The sequence below is a fragment of the Gymnodraco acuticeps genome, unplaced genomic scaffold (genome assembly GCF_902827175.1).
Source record: "Gymnodraco acuticeps unplaced genomic scaffold, fGymAcu1.1, whole genome shotgun sequence".
Taxonomy (NCBI): Eukaryota; Metazoa; Chordata; class Actinopteri; order Perciformes; family Bathydraconidae; genus Gymnodraco; species Gymnodraco acuticeps.
The window spans coordinates 946,420-963,085 of record NW_022990559.1 but is presented as its reverse complement, the minus strand read 5'-3'; the positions used below and the strand labels follow the sequence as shown (position 1 = coordinate 963,085).

The window sequence follows — 16,666 nt, the reverse complement described above, 5'->3', positions numbered from 1 at the left end:
GTGCCATTATTTGAGAATAGGAGAAAAACAAAAGTTTATATGTTTCTGAACATATGCTGTAATTTGCTTATTAACTTTAAAAAATAATGTAGCGTCATGTTCACTCCATGATCTTTTTCAAGCATGTGCAGAGAATTCATATTGTGCGAATGAATGACATGCCACGGTCATTTTAAAAACTGACTTAAAACCCCAAGTGGTCTAAATTGGTCTAAATGTAGGATTACCCTAACTTTGAAAATCATTGAATAGGATCAGCATGTTAAATGTTCATATGGAACTGTTACTGATTCAGAATGGTGTTTATGTAACACCACACTTGTAATAGAAGGAAACACATTTGGGAAAACTACAAGTCTATTCATGTGTTATATAAACCTTTCAATATGTGAGTTACATCTTATAAAAAGTCAGTTTTTCAAGAGAAAAAAATGCTTTTAGATAAATGTTGGAAACACATTGTTGTAGCTTCCTGTTAACAGTACATTTACAAGACAACTATTTCCCCAAATCCCCCAACAAGTTATAAAGTCTCCTCCATTTAAATTGTTCACGTCTTCAATCTGGTTGAAATGATTTGTTTCTTGAACATCGACTTGTCTCTCGATGCAATGAGGCTCTCCAAGCAGGAAGCTTTTATATGGTAATGAAATCGATTGGACCAATGCGCGCACCAATCAGAAGCGTTTGATTTATGTTTAAGGGACTGTTGAGAGGACTAGTCGCTTGGCAACCGCCTGCCTAATGAAATGTATGAGCTATGGCTATTAAAAAAAGCGACAACAGAACCCATTTACAGCCTTTTGTATCCGCGAGTTCAAAGAAAACAGCGAGCATTTTGATTCTTTGATGAAAGAAAGGCATGATTCAAACTGATTTTGACTGAAAACTCTCCGCACTTTGATAGAAAAACGGCGTATACGGAGTAGTGGAGTTGGATTTGAGATTGTTTTATTAAGAGTCGTGATTAGGCTTGGTTTGTTATATCCTGTTTTTCAGAGATCTGCCAATCGTTATTTAGCCTCGGCTCAGTTGGGTTAATTCATCGCATCCTAATGCAAATCTGTGTGGGGGCTTACTTATAGGAGGCAACAATAGAAAAAAAAATTCCACATCAGCAAGTCGAAATAGATTAAATGTATTTATTTCAGGTGCTGATTTTCTGTTTTCATGGAGAAAAACACGTCTGATCTCTTTCCTTAGATACAAACAGGTTGATGTTGATTGAAATCAAGAACACTCGCAGTCGTTTCTTCACTCACTCAAAGGTATTTGGTCTAAAAGGCTGTTGGGTGAAATAAATGAGGAGGATTGATATTTTTGCAGCGCAGAATCTGAAGGAATTCAAATGGGATGGATGTGACTGACTGTTCCTGTGGAAACCAACTTTTCCCTGCCTACACGATGTTCGTCCACCCCCTAATAGGCTACTAAGTATCGACATGTTTTACGGCAGAATATCGAAAGAGCAACCAATTGTTCACATTTATCCAAGCTCATCTCATTATTACGTACCATGGAATACAAACAAATGTATGTACGACATGGGCACTTTTTTTGAAAGAGGAGAAATATATTTCTACTTACAGCAGTTGGTCACAGCAAAACTATTAGCCACTTCCAGATTGTCAATGTGGGGCGTCAATCTGAATTCCGAGGTGCCAAACTGAACCATTCCTATCCGAAATGCGCTGTACTCTTGATCCGCGCCCCTTGGAAAGAGTCCCCCTGTAACCGAAATGCAAATATCAGCCACATTTGCACAAAGATCTCTGGTAAGAGACATCTCCAAGGCACATTTTCCCAGCATTTTATGCACACAATCCAAGTGGTTTTTACGTTTAAACTAATGGATACCTACCGATTTGAACACTGGGCGAGCCTCCAAGCGCACATCCCCATAAAACCAGCAGAACAGAAAGGGATAAATTCACTATCTTTTCCATGTCCACAGTTTAGATGTCCACATCCACCACGGGAGTCTGATATTCCTCGATTTCTCCGGAGGTGTTAGATCCGACACACATTGGAGAGCTTTAGCCCTGGGGAGAAACACTTCAAATGTGCAGCAAATTACCGACTTCTTTTTTATTTCTGCAGGTGGCTGAGAAAAGACACCAGCAGTGAAGGAATGGTCGCCTGCAATTTAGGTCTGCTGTCTCTTCTTCCCGTAGCTGATACCTCCTCTGAACGCACAGGGACACTGCGCGTCTCCGCTCGGCGCGCCGGAGATCCTTTCAGCATCACACCCACAAGTGAGGAATTTTAATGAGAAGACGAACAGAAACGGAAATAGCCGAGTGGCAACCACTTAGTGATAATAAAGCATCGACCACTTAGTGATAAGAAAGCATCGACCACTTAGTGATAAGAAAGCATCGAGCTGGAATTAAACCTATATTCTGGTTTATGGATAATTGGATTCTTGAGCAGCATTAAGGCATGAAAACATGCAACATAATTGTTGATTCACAACACACTATCAGTTGGTAGACTTAATAAAGTACATAAAGGACATGTACACATTCCTTTATTACACATTTTCAGCAGGTGATTCTGCTTTTATTTCATCATTGTCTTGGCATTTCCCCCACCAAACTGGTTTTTAACATTCCTATCCCATTTAGAGTTAAACGCATGTGTAGTATAATGCATTTATATTAACACTAAAGCACAGTAGCACATATTATATGTCTGTTAACAATATACCTTTAATGTGACTCAAAGATTGTTTGTTTTTTAAGGTTGGGATGATAAAGATGATGAAATCAGCAAGTAAAACAATTAAACCAGATCTTAATTTTCAGCAGGTTGGATTTAAAAGAAGAATCGAGTGAAGGTATATTTTTTTCTTTTCTTCAACCAATCAATTCCTAGTTGTTCACAATGAGTTAACTGGGTTGCTTAGGATATCTTCAATCTTGAATAAAATATGAGAACTGAGATTTGAAAAGGTCTTAGCACTTTTGCTTCAGAATGGAAAAAACAATAAGAAGATAATCACAAATATTCTCTGCCAATCAATGCATCTATTCAGAGTTGCAGATTTCAATTGTAATGCATGAGCTGACTTAAGATGACTTTATTGCAGGAATCAAAACGATGGCCTTGAACATATCATTTCCACAGTTACATTGATACTGCATGTGCTTACATGACTCAGTGGGCTGAATGCCTTTTCCCTTTGCATATCTGGATGATGCAACCCTTTACCCTTATTGTTGGTGAATTCGCAATGGAATATAACTGAAGAGCAGCCACCTTAAAACAAGTTGTGTTCAATTTCAGAAAAGGCAGCATCAATATATATGCTGATCATATAATTAGAATTGAGACCTTCAAATGTTGTTTCGGTCACTTCAAAGTCTACGTGAAAGGCCAACATATCCTGCTGGGAAAACTAATCAAGAGCATCAGCTCATTCCCACAAGGAGAACCCACCAGATGAATCTCCTGCTTAACTTTGATCTAGTGCTTATTTCCACCCTCTGCATACAAATCCAATGCAAATCTATAGGACTGAGTGTAACTGGGTTAAATGGAGGAGAGCTGCCTCACAGCTAACAGGAAATAAATGGCACTCCTGTCCGCTTGTTTTATGATACGCATATCTCAGGCTGCACGGACAGATGTATATTAATCATTGGACAGGGTGAGATAGCAGTATGGGAGCAAACTAATGAGGCGGGGAGAGAGTCGGAGCTCATGGTGGAGGAAGTTAGAGCAACAGTGTGTGTCAGATTTCAGCACCACGGACAGCACATCACATGTAGCACACACTCCGGGCTAAGACCTAAGGGATATTTGAAATTGAGTCTTACTTTCTCAGTTCCGGATAGCGTTTTTTGTATTGGATATAAGAAACAAGCAGTCAGTCATGTTATGGTTGCAAACATGTCAACAGGTTTGTTAGATTATCTTTAAACTACTTTATTTATATTCGGGATTGTGGGAAACGAAATCGAAAGTATTTGTACATCTGTACACACAAACTGGAAGATTGAAAATAAAGTTGACTTTGAATTTGACTGACTTTGATTTGAGAAAAACCAGAAAAACCCAGAAAACAACAGTAAACTGTGTGCTAATTTGGGCAGTGAATAATGTGTTTCGCTGGTCTTCTTCACTTATATGGAGAACACTTTAAACCAAAATAGATATTCACTTTTTAGACATAGGTATGGAAACATACTTTTTTATGTTGAATTGTATGCTTGTCTTGAGACAAATATCAATCAAATGCTTTCAACAGACTAAAAGACTCTCAAGGTTTGGGTCAAATTGGGGTGAATTACCTGAAAGTGTGGCAACTGATTGCTGACTCTTTTCTCAGAGCAGTAAGACGAGGCCAGGGAAGTGTAGTTTGGTTAAACAGGGAGGTTCTCATGAAAAATAGGCTGTTTTATTTTCTGCCTTCAAACAAAACATAAATCAGAGGAACAAACCGTTCTTCTGCCGTCTCACAGCAGTACTGGTGCAAAAAGAAAAAAGCATTTCCCTTCTTCCAACAAACATTAATAGCATAAGTGCCCGCCTTCCAAGTTTGACCTGGCCAATCAGGTCACTTCTCTCTAAATGAGTCAAATATATCTGGTTATTAACAACTCTACATTAACAAAAAGGACTCAAGTCATTCTTAAACATATTAACATGAATACTGCAACCTCAAAATAAACAAAAATAATTGTACATCTTTAAGTATTTGTCTTAATTATTAGCTGCCATTACTACGGTGGCCCTGAAGTGCAAGACACCACAGCATTTCACAAAACACCACAGCATTTCACAAAACACAACAGCATTTCAGAAAACACCACAGCATTTCACAAAACACCACAGCATTTCACAAAACACCACAGCATTTCACAAAACACAACAGCATTTCAGAAAACACCACAGCATTTCACAAAACGCCACAGCATTTCAGAAAACACCACAGCATTTCACAAAACACAACAGCATTTCAGAAAACACCACAGCATTTCAGAAAACACCACAGCATTTCACATTGGACGGAAAGGGTATTCCTTAGGGAGAACACTTCTTGTTTGTGATTGGACAGAGCCAGCCATAGAAGCACTGCTGTGATTGGTTGTTTTTGCTGCCAGTCAAGAAATTACGCTTCGTGATTGGCCCAACACATCAGCCGTTAGCTGTTAGCACACACTCAGAGCTCACAGCTCCTCATATCTGTTCAGAAACTGGACAAAAGTTCAACATGTAAAAAACACAGACTGTCTATGTCATGGTGAATACAGTCGCTGCTTTATTTATGTCTGTATGACGTTGTTGTGAGTGTGGACGGAGCAGCTACAGGTTAGTTTAGCCTGATCGATCCGATTCCGATAGGATTTACATGGAGATACGGCCCGCCCCCTCTCCAGCGTCTTGTTTGAATGACAGGAGTAAACACATAATTAATGCTTTATTAATTCATGGTTTTTAAGGGGCTTATCTCCATGTAAATACTATGGTAGACCACCCAATATTCGCATCGCTCTAATCGCTCGAGTTTCACCGCGGCTGTCAGCTGTGTTTGCTCCTGTCATTCAAACAAGAGGCGCTGAGAGGGGGCGGGACGTATCTCCATGTAAATCCTATGGGAGATACCAACTACAACAAAATGAACATATTTGACCGTGATTTAATTGTAATACACGTTTCAAAGTGATGCCGAAGTAACTACATACTGATAACGGTTAGTAAACACCATACATTAACGCTTTGACAAGTCTGCAGATAAGACAGCAGGCGAAAAGCTTTTAAAATGCGTCTTTTCTGAATGGAATCGGATCCATCAGGCTAAACTAACCTGTAGCTGCTCCGTCCACACTCACAACAACGTCATACAGACATAAATAAAGCAGCGACTGTATTCGCCATGACACAGGCAGTCTGTGGTTTGTACATGTTTAACTTGTGTCCAGTTTCTGAACAGATATGAGGAGCTGTGAGCTCTGAGTGTGTGCTAACGGCTGATGTGTTGGGACCATGTTGACTTGGGACATATTTCGCTGTCGGGTGTTGACCAATCACGAAGCGTCATTTCTTGACTGGCAGCAAAAACAACCAATCACAGCAGTGCTTCTCTGGCTGGCTCTGTCCAATCACAAACAAGAAGTGTTCTCCCTAAAGCAGAGGTGCCCAGTACGTCGACCGCGGGCGACCGGTCGACCGCAAGGGCAATGCTGGTAGATCGCGAGTCATTCATAAAAAAAAATCCAGTTCCGTTAAAATAGACAAAACAGGTTTTGATCCCTCCTCCCTTGGCCTCCCTGCCACTTAATTCAGGAGTTTACTTGATTGACAGAAAAAGCGACCTATCGCTTTTCAGTCTGTTAACCCAGAATGCAAAGCGATACAAAATCAGTCAAGTGCCGGGAAAACTCAAATTAAGTTAAAGAGACAAACAACAAAATGAGTGCGGGACCGAGCAAGAAGCTAAAGACAAACCACTTCCACCCAGAATGGGAGGAAGAATATTTTTGTTGTGATGTCACATTCAAAGGTTATTTGCCTTATTTGTAAAGCAAGCGTCGCTCTGCCAAAGAAAGGTAACGTGGAGAGGCATTATCGGAGTGTTCACAAGGCATATGACAGCGACTTCCCTCCGAGTAGCGAGTTGAGAAAGAGAAAGGTCTGTATTATTGCTACACAAACATTATCTCGCAGTCTTAGTGTCGCCAACTCGTTTCTAACATGCAAAAAGACAAACAAATGCGTCTATGGTCGGTGTATTTTTGATCTTTCCAATCGAGACGAGATCTCTCTCTCCCCCGTCTGTGCGCGAGGGGGCGGGGCAGTTTACACACACACAGCTGCTACAAGCAGCAACACACGGAGGGGATGGCGGAGAGAAGCGCTCCAAGGTGTGGTTATATGTTACCCGTCTTGAGGTGGACAATGCTCCTTGCCAAGAGAGTTCAGCATGTGAGGGCGTTAACACGAGCAATTTATCTAAACATTTATCAAAAGTGCACCACATTCAGACGGAGGAATGCACCGGGCTCGACTGTCTTTCTAGTAGCCCTGTAGCCCCCCCCCATCCACGAGTAACATTTCCACGTCAGGTGTTATGTATGCTAGCAGCAACACACGGAGTTAACTCCATTATACAAACATGGGGTAATGATTAGAGGTAACTGAGTTACTCTTTATTTTGTTAAAGTTTCAGCTATTCTGTTTACAGTTCTGTCATCAGTTTATTTAATACGATTTGTTAAAACATTGTTGTTTCTTTTGATGCGAAATATTATTTATTTTATTTAAATAAAAAGCAATGTTAATTTTGTAAACAATTTGTTAATTTAATAATATATGTATTTTTGAATCAAGTATTCATCTTTATTGTCTTCATTGTTAGTTTCCACATGCCTAAAACAACCTCAAGCTAAATCTAAAAGTTGATGGCTAAATAAGAGCGTTTGAGAAATTTTGCAAGGCATACGTAATAGTCCGAATAGTCGATTAGTCGTTTCATTAATCGATAGATTAATCGATTATCAAATTAGTCGTTTGTTGCAGCCCTATTATCCCATGTATAAATAAAACGTGTTATTCAGCAACCCTTGCAATTTGGGATTTTATTTTTGGTTGGTAGACCTCGGTGAGCTGGTCATTTCAAAAGTAGCTCACCAGCCCAAAAAGTGTGGGCACCCCTGCCCTAAAGGAATAACCTTTCCGTCAAATGTGAAATGCTGTTGTGTTTTCTGAAATGCTGTTGTGTTTTCTGAAATGCTGTTGTGTTTTGTGAAATGCTGTTGTGTTTTGTGAAATGCTGTAGTGTTTTGTGAAATGCTGTTGTGTTTTGTGAAATGCTGTTGTGTTTTCTGAAATGCTGTTGTGTTTTCTGAAATGCTGTTGTGTTTTCTGAAATGCTGTTGTGTTTTGTGAAATGCTGTAGTGTTTTGTGAAATGCTGTAGTGTTTTGTGAAATGCTGTGGTGTTTTGTGAAATGCTGTAGTGTTTTGTGAAATGCTGTAGTGTTTTGTGAAATGCTGTAGTGTTTTGTGAAATGCTGTGGTGTTTTGTGAAATGCTGTAGCGTTTTGTGAAATGCTGTTGTGTTTTGTGAAATGCTGTTGTGTTTTCTGAAATGCTGTTGTGTTTTGTGAAATGCTGTTGTGTTTTCTGAAATGCTGTAGTGTTTTGTGAAATGCTGTGGTGTTTGTGAAATGCTGTAGTGTTTTGTGAAATGCTGTAGTGTTTTGTGAAATGCTGTAGTGTTTTGTGAAATGCTGTAGTGTTTTGTGAAATGCTGTAGTGTTTGTGAATGCTGTAGTGTTTGTGAAATGCTGTAGTGTTTTGTGAAATGCTGTGGTGTTTTGTGAAATGCTGTAGTGTTTTGTGAAATGCTGTGGTGTTTTGTGAAATGCTGTGGTGTTTTGTGAAATGCTGTAGTGTTTTGTGAAATGCTGTAGTGTTTTGTGAAATGCTGTAGTGTTTTGTGAAATGCTGTAGTGTTTTGTGAAATGCTGTGGTGTTTTGTGAAATGCTGTGGTGTTTTGTGAAATGCTGTAGTGTTTTGTGAAATGCTGTAGTGTTTTGTGAAATGCTGTGGTGTTTTGTGAAATGCTGTAGTGTTTTGTGAAATGCTGTAGTGTTTTGTGAAATGCTGTAGTGTTTTGTGAAATGCTGTAGTGTTTTGTGAAATGCTGTAGTGTTTTGTGAAATGCTGTAGTGTTTTGTGAAATGCTGTAGTGTTTTGTGAAATGCTGTAGTGTTTTGTGAAATGCTGTTGTGTTTTCTGAAATGCTGTAGTGTTTTGTGAAATGCTGTAGTGTTTTGTGAAATGCTGTAGTGTTTTGTGAAATGCTGTAGTGTTTTGTGAAATGCTGTGGTGTTTTCTGAAATGCTGTAGTGTCTTGCACTTCAGGGCCACCGTACATTACACCACACATAATTTATCCAATCACATCTTAGAACACGCCCACTCCAAAACCGCATGTAAGGAGTCCTGAGGAGGCGTGCCCCCTTTGAACACAGGCACAAGATGGCCTCTGCAAAGGACTCAATCTCAGGTAATGCCTTTCATGACAGCGTGTCTTTTTCATATGTTAAAGAACTTAACTTCATTTACATGCTTAGTATATAAATCTGCCTTTGTTAAATTATGTTTTCAACCGTAAATTAACAAAAGATAACTGAAAAAATACCTTTGCAAACAGAAAAAGCTTTTTGAACTGTTTGTGAGGGTGTGTGCTATGGCAAAGTCATTTCCAGGAAATGTGTTGGAAATCAATTGAACTTATTTAGAAATGATAGAAATGTCAAATCCAGTGCTGCCAATGTTTAAATACCTGAACTTGTTGTCATCTGTTTTGAATTGTTCTTGGGGCTCGTATTTCATACTGTCATGCTTTGTTTGAGAAAGGTCACTACTGTATGTTCTCTGAATCCAACAAGAGGTCCAATATCATTTTTTGTTAAAGCGACTTTGGACAAAAGTACAAACATGAGACTCAAGTTGTATGAGAGTAGGACAGCCTTCTAACTCCAGACTTCCTTAGGACAAGTGCCATCCTCTACCTGTTGAATGTCACATTAACTGCTCGCCCAAACATTTGCTTTCTGTTCCCTTTCTCATTTTACATCTTTGATAGCATGCTCAGCTGCTTGTGTTTTTCCCACACTCAAATATTCCGAGTGACCTTGTCTGGAGCTTCTGTCATGCATGGATTCACTCTGCTGCTGCTGCTAGATTGAAATGTAATTTCACTTTGATTATCTTACAGCACATTCTGCCATTTACTGAATTTGAATCCCGGGAGATCATTTAACGTGTTGACGCGCCGAAGAGCATTTTAATGAGTTTTTAGGAGTGAAATGAGAGTAACTCATAATCAAATCATGAACCTGCCGGCTGTGTGGGAATGTTTACCTTTGAGTCCATTTCTGCTAATAAACCTGAAGAGTGAAAGGGAGTGTTCACATGCAAATGGAGAGTCCAGCATGTTCTGCTCAAACTAAGTCACTGACATTTTGGGAAAGGTTTAACCAGTTTTCTATGTCCCAGAAATCCTGTGAAAGTGCCTCCTCGAGAGCATTTACATGGCATTTACTTACAATAGGAATCATGTGTACTCGAGAGTTTCTGCCACAACACACTTGGGTTGTGATGGCCAACACTGGCTGTCGTTGTTGGGATTGATTACATGACCTTTTCATAACACCATGTAATGATTCCCTCACCGTCATTAGCGGCAGTACAGAGAAACAAAGGATACATGTTTCTGCAAGTATTCTCTAGAAGTCCATTAGGACTCTAAAAGGAAGTCTGCTTCCTCTTAGAAGCAGACTTCTAAAAGGAAGTGACTTTCTTTTACCCAAATGACTTTCTTTTACCCAACATTGTTGTATTGAATTATGTTTTGACTGACCTTCAAAAATGCTTTATTGATTTCAAAATGAATTCAAATGAAGGCAAGGACAGTAGACTTTCCAGGGTAAAGTATGAATTTGCAGGTTTTGTCTCGTCAATGTATCCGACATTATAAAGAAAATCTAGCTGCGTCTTCAATTTTCTTTACCTCCTTCATTATTGTCTGGAAGTCTCACAAGGCTGGAGCCTGTCCTGGTCTGACCTGAGTAAAAAAAAAGGGACTGACTGCACTTAAACACTTCTGTGCACACACCGCTATAAGGGCACTCGGGTACATAAATATTAATGTTTCCCATCCTACTGAACTGCATACCGTGGAAATTAAATCATGAGGCGACAGTTCTAGTTCCAGGCTGCCCTTTTAGACTCGCACAAGTCAAAGGAAACATTATTTTTGATCCGCATCGTTTAGTGGTAATAAGTTCCACAATTCAAGTCTCTGCTAACTAAATTGGAAATTAAATGAAGGATCTTGCAGGAAATGTTTCATAATGCACATGACGCTGCAAGAAGCTTGTGTTTTGAGCTTCTTGCAGCGTTTTTTATTTGCGGCACTTTGTATTTGCAGTTTGCTTACGCAGCCTTTGTGTAAACCCTGAACATGTGTTGTCAAGTTGGCGAAGAGGTTCCTTAATTCGCATGTGTATTCGCATATTTGTGTTTTTATATTTGCATTGTTTTTAAAATGGTACATGTCGGCCACCGTACAGGTAAACCACTGATGACATGCATTAAACAGCTTAAACCAAACATCAGTAGAAACACAACATATTGAGGAAAGTTTGTATAGTATGTTTAAATTAGTATGTTTAACTCATGTATTGTGTCAATCATTATTTTCTGTGTAGACATTTATAGATTGATTATCATTTGTAGATTATCACAGGAACTGCGACTGGATTCCGTTACTGAAATTCCAGAGGAAGAAAAGTAAGTTTGACAAGGCTTTGGTTCTTCTCTATGTTGTGTCAATTGATCAGAAACATTGAAAAGTGGCTTTCTGACTTATAGTACAGTCCCGGCTGACGTGACAGTGCCTCAGAGCAAAGTTAGGCGGTGATGTGAATACATAACAAGGTCTTTGGACACGCAGAAGTTGCTAAGCCAAGCATTTACTGCCATTAGAACCGTTCTGGGGAGTAAGACCGGCTGCAGGGGTCGCTCCCAAGGTCGCAAAGAGTGCCGAGACTGGACACTGACTGCATCAGCGTCAATAGCATTCAATCTGTACCAATTCTGCACGAGCGCCGCCTACTCTTTTTAATAATTTGACCTCTAAAACACTGATTCCGCCTCGGATCATATGACAGGTTCAAAACTAATTCAAGTTCAAAGTCAACTTTATCGTCAATCTTTCAGTTTGTGTGTACAGACGGAGAGATCGAAATACCGTTTCCCACAATCCCGAATACAAAAACTATATATAAAAATATATATGCAAATATGAATATATATATATATATATATATATATATACACAATCAAAAGACCCATTTATACATATGCACACATTAAGACCTAAATCAAAGCACAACAATCAATATATACAAAATAACAGTCACTTCGATATCTATCTTCTAACAACATGCAACACAGTCAATCCTTACATACATATTATCAAAGCAAAAACTTAAAAGTATGTTCTTAAGGGGAAATATTCATGTGCACAGAGTAGAAACACGGCAGAACTGTTATTGTGAAAATTGAGATGCAATTTTGAAACTCTCTCTTGCATTATATTTTAAAACAGACTGGACTCCTTGAAATGAAAACATGTGATAGTGCAAATGTGTGTGCTGATATTTATCTGTCATGCATTTTGAGTATTTTCCATCGCATATTTCATCTTAAATCTTTAAAGCTTTTTTACTTTACTCAGTCTTATGCTAATGATGCATTCTCCTGATGCCCTTGCTCTTTGATTGTTTTCATGTTCCCAGCTCTTATTTTATGTCATTTTTCAAATACATGTTTACAAACAGTGATAGATGCATAAATAAAGTATACATTGTTGAAAGAAATGCATTGTTTAGCCATCGTATCTCCTCCACTATCATTCAGACCTGGTGTACTCTTACCTTCATCACCCTGTGTCGCGCAATCTGTCTTCTCTGCAGCTTGGGCAGAACTAACTGTGATATCGGGACCCAGAGTCATGGCTTTCTTACAGATTGGCTATGAGCTCCTCGCCACTTTGACATCTAAAGGAAATGGCATCCTCCTCACCGTCTTGACGTCCACATTTCCAGCTCTGACAAAACTCTGCCTGTGAGGGAGAATTGTGGCTAAAATGAAATTTACCGTGGCATTCGGAAAACAGCCGATTGTGTCTCAAGTTCCAGAGGAAACCATTACAAATTCACTCATGACACTGTAGAAATAAATGTCACTCACTAAATGACCTTTGTTTCATAACATATGATAATATAATGTTTTGTGTTGTTTATGCATTTCTTTTGAGAGGAAATTCAAATGCTCCCCTTGTATTTGTGTTGTTAGGATAAGGTTGTAAAAGCACCACCATGATGTGTGAAAGCCTTGTTCACAGTAAATGAGCTTCCAATAGCCCCCCCCCCCCCCCCACACCGCTCCTCCAATCATCGCCTGACTGTCACGGTGCTTTTTTCGGTGGCCCGGGTGGCGTCGCGGTGAGAGGTCATGTTGGATTAGAAAGCACCCTGTGTGATATAGGTTACTGCACTGTGCTGCTAGCAGGGTGCTGGGTGCTGGGTGCGGGGGTTGAGCGTTCACACACACTCACACACACTCACACACAAAGACATGGATGAGTCACACCACTCCAGCGAAAGGAGTTGATACATCTACTGGATTTAATCGTTACACTGTATAATGTCGTTGTTATTTTTTTAAAGAAGGGGCAGGAAAATAAGATGTTCTTCTCCCTGCTCCTTTCCACCATGCACTATAAAAAACATAAATAAAAAAAACAACCAGTATAAGTGTACATGTTTTGTAAAGTGTACATGTTTTGTTTTAAAATAACTGCCATGTGTGGAATAAACAAATAAATAAATAATATTCACCAATGGAGGTCTAGCTAGATTAGCTGGATCATATTGTAATGCTTGTTGCAGGTAACAGCCTCAGATATTGCTAGTGGAGCCTTGCAGATGGGGGTGCTGCAGCCCCCTCATCACCACCCCCCTTCCCACGGCCATTCGCAATGTCTCGCTGTCTCGGAGCAACCAGGAAACCACACCAGTAATCCAGCTCACACTGTCCGCTCCTCGCAGCAGCGAGCCGCGCAACGTCCGGCCAACACGGCACCCAGACCCCACGCAGCATTCTCATCTGTTTGTCCTTACTGGTGTCATTTCTGGTTGCTAACGCCATTGTAACACATAATCACTGATGTTCCGCTGTAACGGTGGTGGACTCATCAGAACAGAGTGGACGAGCTGACCAATCACAGTGGGCTCACAGGGAGGGGGGGGGGGGGGCAGGAGCTCCAACAAGCCGTTTAGGACAGAGAGTGAATACACATACTTTACAGAGATGCTGTATGAGAAACCAATGTGAGTTTGAAAAATTGCACAATATAAATCTATTCTAGTAGACCTCAACAATGCAATTATGATCAGTAGAAATGGCCGTGACATGGGACCTTTTAAATGCAGGCAGTTTAAAGAAAAAGGAACTGCTAACACGCTTTACAACACTTTACCTCTTCTAAAGGATTCTGATGTTTGATAATTTAAAGCTGTTTTACCTCTGAAAATATTATTTAATTATGGTTTATGAAGCAAACTGAGAGCATTTCAGTGCATATACACACTTTCTGTATTTCAGATTGAAATAGAAATCCGCTTCACACACAGCTGTCACTATATCTGCTTTTCTACCAGAAGTGCATTCTATCTCCTTATTTCATTGAGGAGATATTGATGTGGCCATCGGAGGGCAGTGCAACGCAGAATCTTTCTCATCTGAGATTCAGTTAGATATAAATCAGTCTTCAGACGAGGAGACAATTACACTAATCTGTGAAAGCATGTGTGTCTCTTGATGATTCATGTTGCGTCTGTGATTGTAGATACTTGAGCGGAGTTGCAGTTGCAGTCTGACTCCCTTTCTGTAGCCGGATTTTAGTAATGACAGACAAAAATCCTTTCCTATGTCTGTAACCATGGCAGCCAGAGAGAGAACAAAAAAAAAGTGTGTGTGTTCAGATTCTGTACTCGCAAAAAAACAAGAACCCATATGAATGATGAATGTATCTTTCCTTAACATGAGCAATCCTGGTCCAATTTGCCTCAAACTCGATTAATATGACCCTGTTGTCATGACATGAGGTCAGCATCCATCTTGCTTAATTAAACCGCAGACAGACTTCATTTGAGAAGTCTCGCAATGATAGTCAGGGGGGCATTTTCTGAGCAGGTTTGCATGAATAATAGATGTCTGGTGATGGTTAATTAGGAGAGGTCAAGCCTCGGTAGAAGTAACATCTGTGTTGCTGTGCAGGATAGAAGTCGGCAAAACAAAGGAAAGATGCTGGAGATACAAACCCCAGCTATTGTATACCATTCAGGAGTAGGACCATTTTCTTAATCCCCAGAAATAAATCACTTTGAGTAATAACAGTCACAACGAGGATTACATTTGTGTTCATTTTTAATGGTGAAAATTCATTTGATAACTTATTATTTCTTTGTAGTAAATTTCACAAAACACATGGTCACAGTTCCCTGGTGACCCATTTACAAACGCTACAGGTGGAGGTGTCAAATATTACATTTGTTGGAAAAGTGGCAGTGTCACATAACCATCTGAACAGGAACGGTGTTTTACATATCCATTTATCTTCTCAAGAGCAAATCATAACAGGAATAATACAATTAAATAAATACTTTATCTATATATTTAGATTCTCTCTTCATATACATGCATTTCTTTTAAACATGCAATGTAATTACAGAGTAACACTTTGAATTGAAGTTTGAATAAAATCTAGTAACTTAATAAACGTGCGGGGCCGACTCCCGCTTGGCAAAGGTGAAAAAAAATCAAAAATGTATTTATTTACAAATGCTCTTTTATAGATCCGCGCATTTTCTGCCTAGTTGTTAAGCAATCAATCTTTTGGATTTCACATCAGTTATATCTACAATCCTGTATTAGCCTTCAAGTACCATCATCAATAAATAAAGTTTCCAGTACAATATGCTACATAATCATTTTAGGTAGAGAAAGATTCATTAATAAGATTTTTTTTTTATACACAAACAATTATAGTCATCTATTTTTATGTAAATATAAATGTACTAATAATACAGAAAAGTTTCTTTTTTTGACGATAGATATTTTGTATGGTTAAGATTCACATTTTGTCTATGAGTGCGTTTACATCATGCGCATCCTGGCTGTGATGCGGAGTTTCCCTGTTATCTGTTGAGCATGTAAACGTCATATCCCGGTTTCAGAAACCTGGATATGCTAGCTGGATTACTCAAATAGAAACCGAATATACCTAAGCTTTTTAACACTGTATCCACGTTGCAAAAGATTGTTTGACAACACAGACCATAGTGGGTAAGGTGAGAACACCTGCTGGCAGAGGATCAAAACCTGGATACTGTAACGATGTACACAGGGATACGAATAGGCAGGTTGTTCAGGGTCCTTGTAAATAGCATATCCTCAATACAATAGAAAAAAACTGAAAACTCGGGTAATGTGCGCATGTAAACGCACTCAATGTTCACTTTGGAATAAAACTCTTTGAATGTGTTCGAGTGAAGTGGGGGTGGATAATACAAGATAGATTTAAAATATTCACAAGTATACGGACCAGTAGACCACGTTAAAGAAGAGGAAGGAGAAAGGGAAGAGGGCTCGGGCGTACAGGTCCACCCTCTTGGCAGCAGAGGGGATGACTGGTTTCGGGGGAGGAGGTCTTTTCTTTGATTTAGCCTGGCTTTTGGTGAGAGCAGCGGCGATATCGATGGACTTCCCGTAGCAGTCGAAGTTTGACAGCTCAAAGTCCCGCGGGAGCGAGCCCACGATGCTGAAGTCATTGGTCCGCAGGTCTGATTTGGACGTGCACACCTTCTTACAGCGAGTCTCTGCCACCTGGGTGCAGGAGAACAACACGAGGAAAAAACGAAATGATTATTACATTCTGCAGCATTTCATCTAAAATATATAAACCAAGATAAGATTAAAGTAATAATCTCAGGGCGCTGCTGGCGGCCCCTGAGGCAGTGGAACCAGACTAAAGTGGTTTACTACTGACCGAGGGAGCAGTAGACTGAGATTACTGCAT

The 16,666-nt window shown here is 39.6% G+C and overlaps 2 protein-coding genes across 7 annotated transcripts in view; both read right to left on the bottom strand.

Moving 5' to 3' along the window:
* gria2b (glutamate receptor, ionotropic, AMPA 2b) overlaps window positions 1-2,234 on the bottom strand; it is a 53,677-nt gene extending 51,443 nt beyond the window's left edge. For 4 of the 6 annotated variants that reach the window (XM_034227606.1, XM_034227604.1, XM_034227607.1 and 1 more), the window contains exons 1-2: window positions 1,862-2,234; window positions 1,588-1,728 (exon numbers count right to left, since the gene is read on the bottom strand). In XM_034227606.1, coding sequence (XP_034083497.1) covers window positions 1,588-1,728; window positions 1,862-1,946 — 226 coding nt within the window. In that variant the 5' untranslated portion in view covers window positions 1,947-2,234. The remainder of the gene's footprint in view (window positions 1-1,587; window positions 1,729-1,861) is intronic. The other 2 variants (XR_004570163.1, XR_004570164.1) reach the window with 1 other exon arrangement.
* Window positions 2,235-14,997: 12,763 nt separating this feature from the next.
* Window positions 14,998-16,666, bottom strand: part of glrbb (glycine receptor, beta b) — a 31,739-nt gene continuing 30,070 nt past the window's right edge. Inside the window, exon 11 of the mRNA XM_034227594.1 lies at window positions 14,998-16,473. Coding sequence (XP_034083485.1) covers window positions 16,177-16,473 — 297 coding nt within the window. The 3' untranslated portion in view covers window positions 14,998-16,176. The remainder of the gene's footprint in view (window positions 16,474-16,666) is intronic.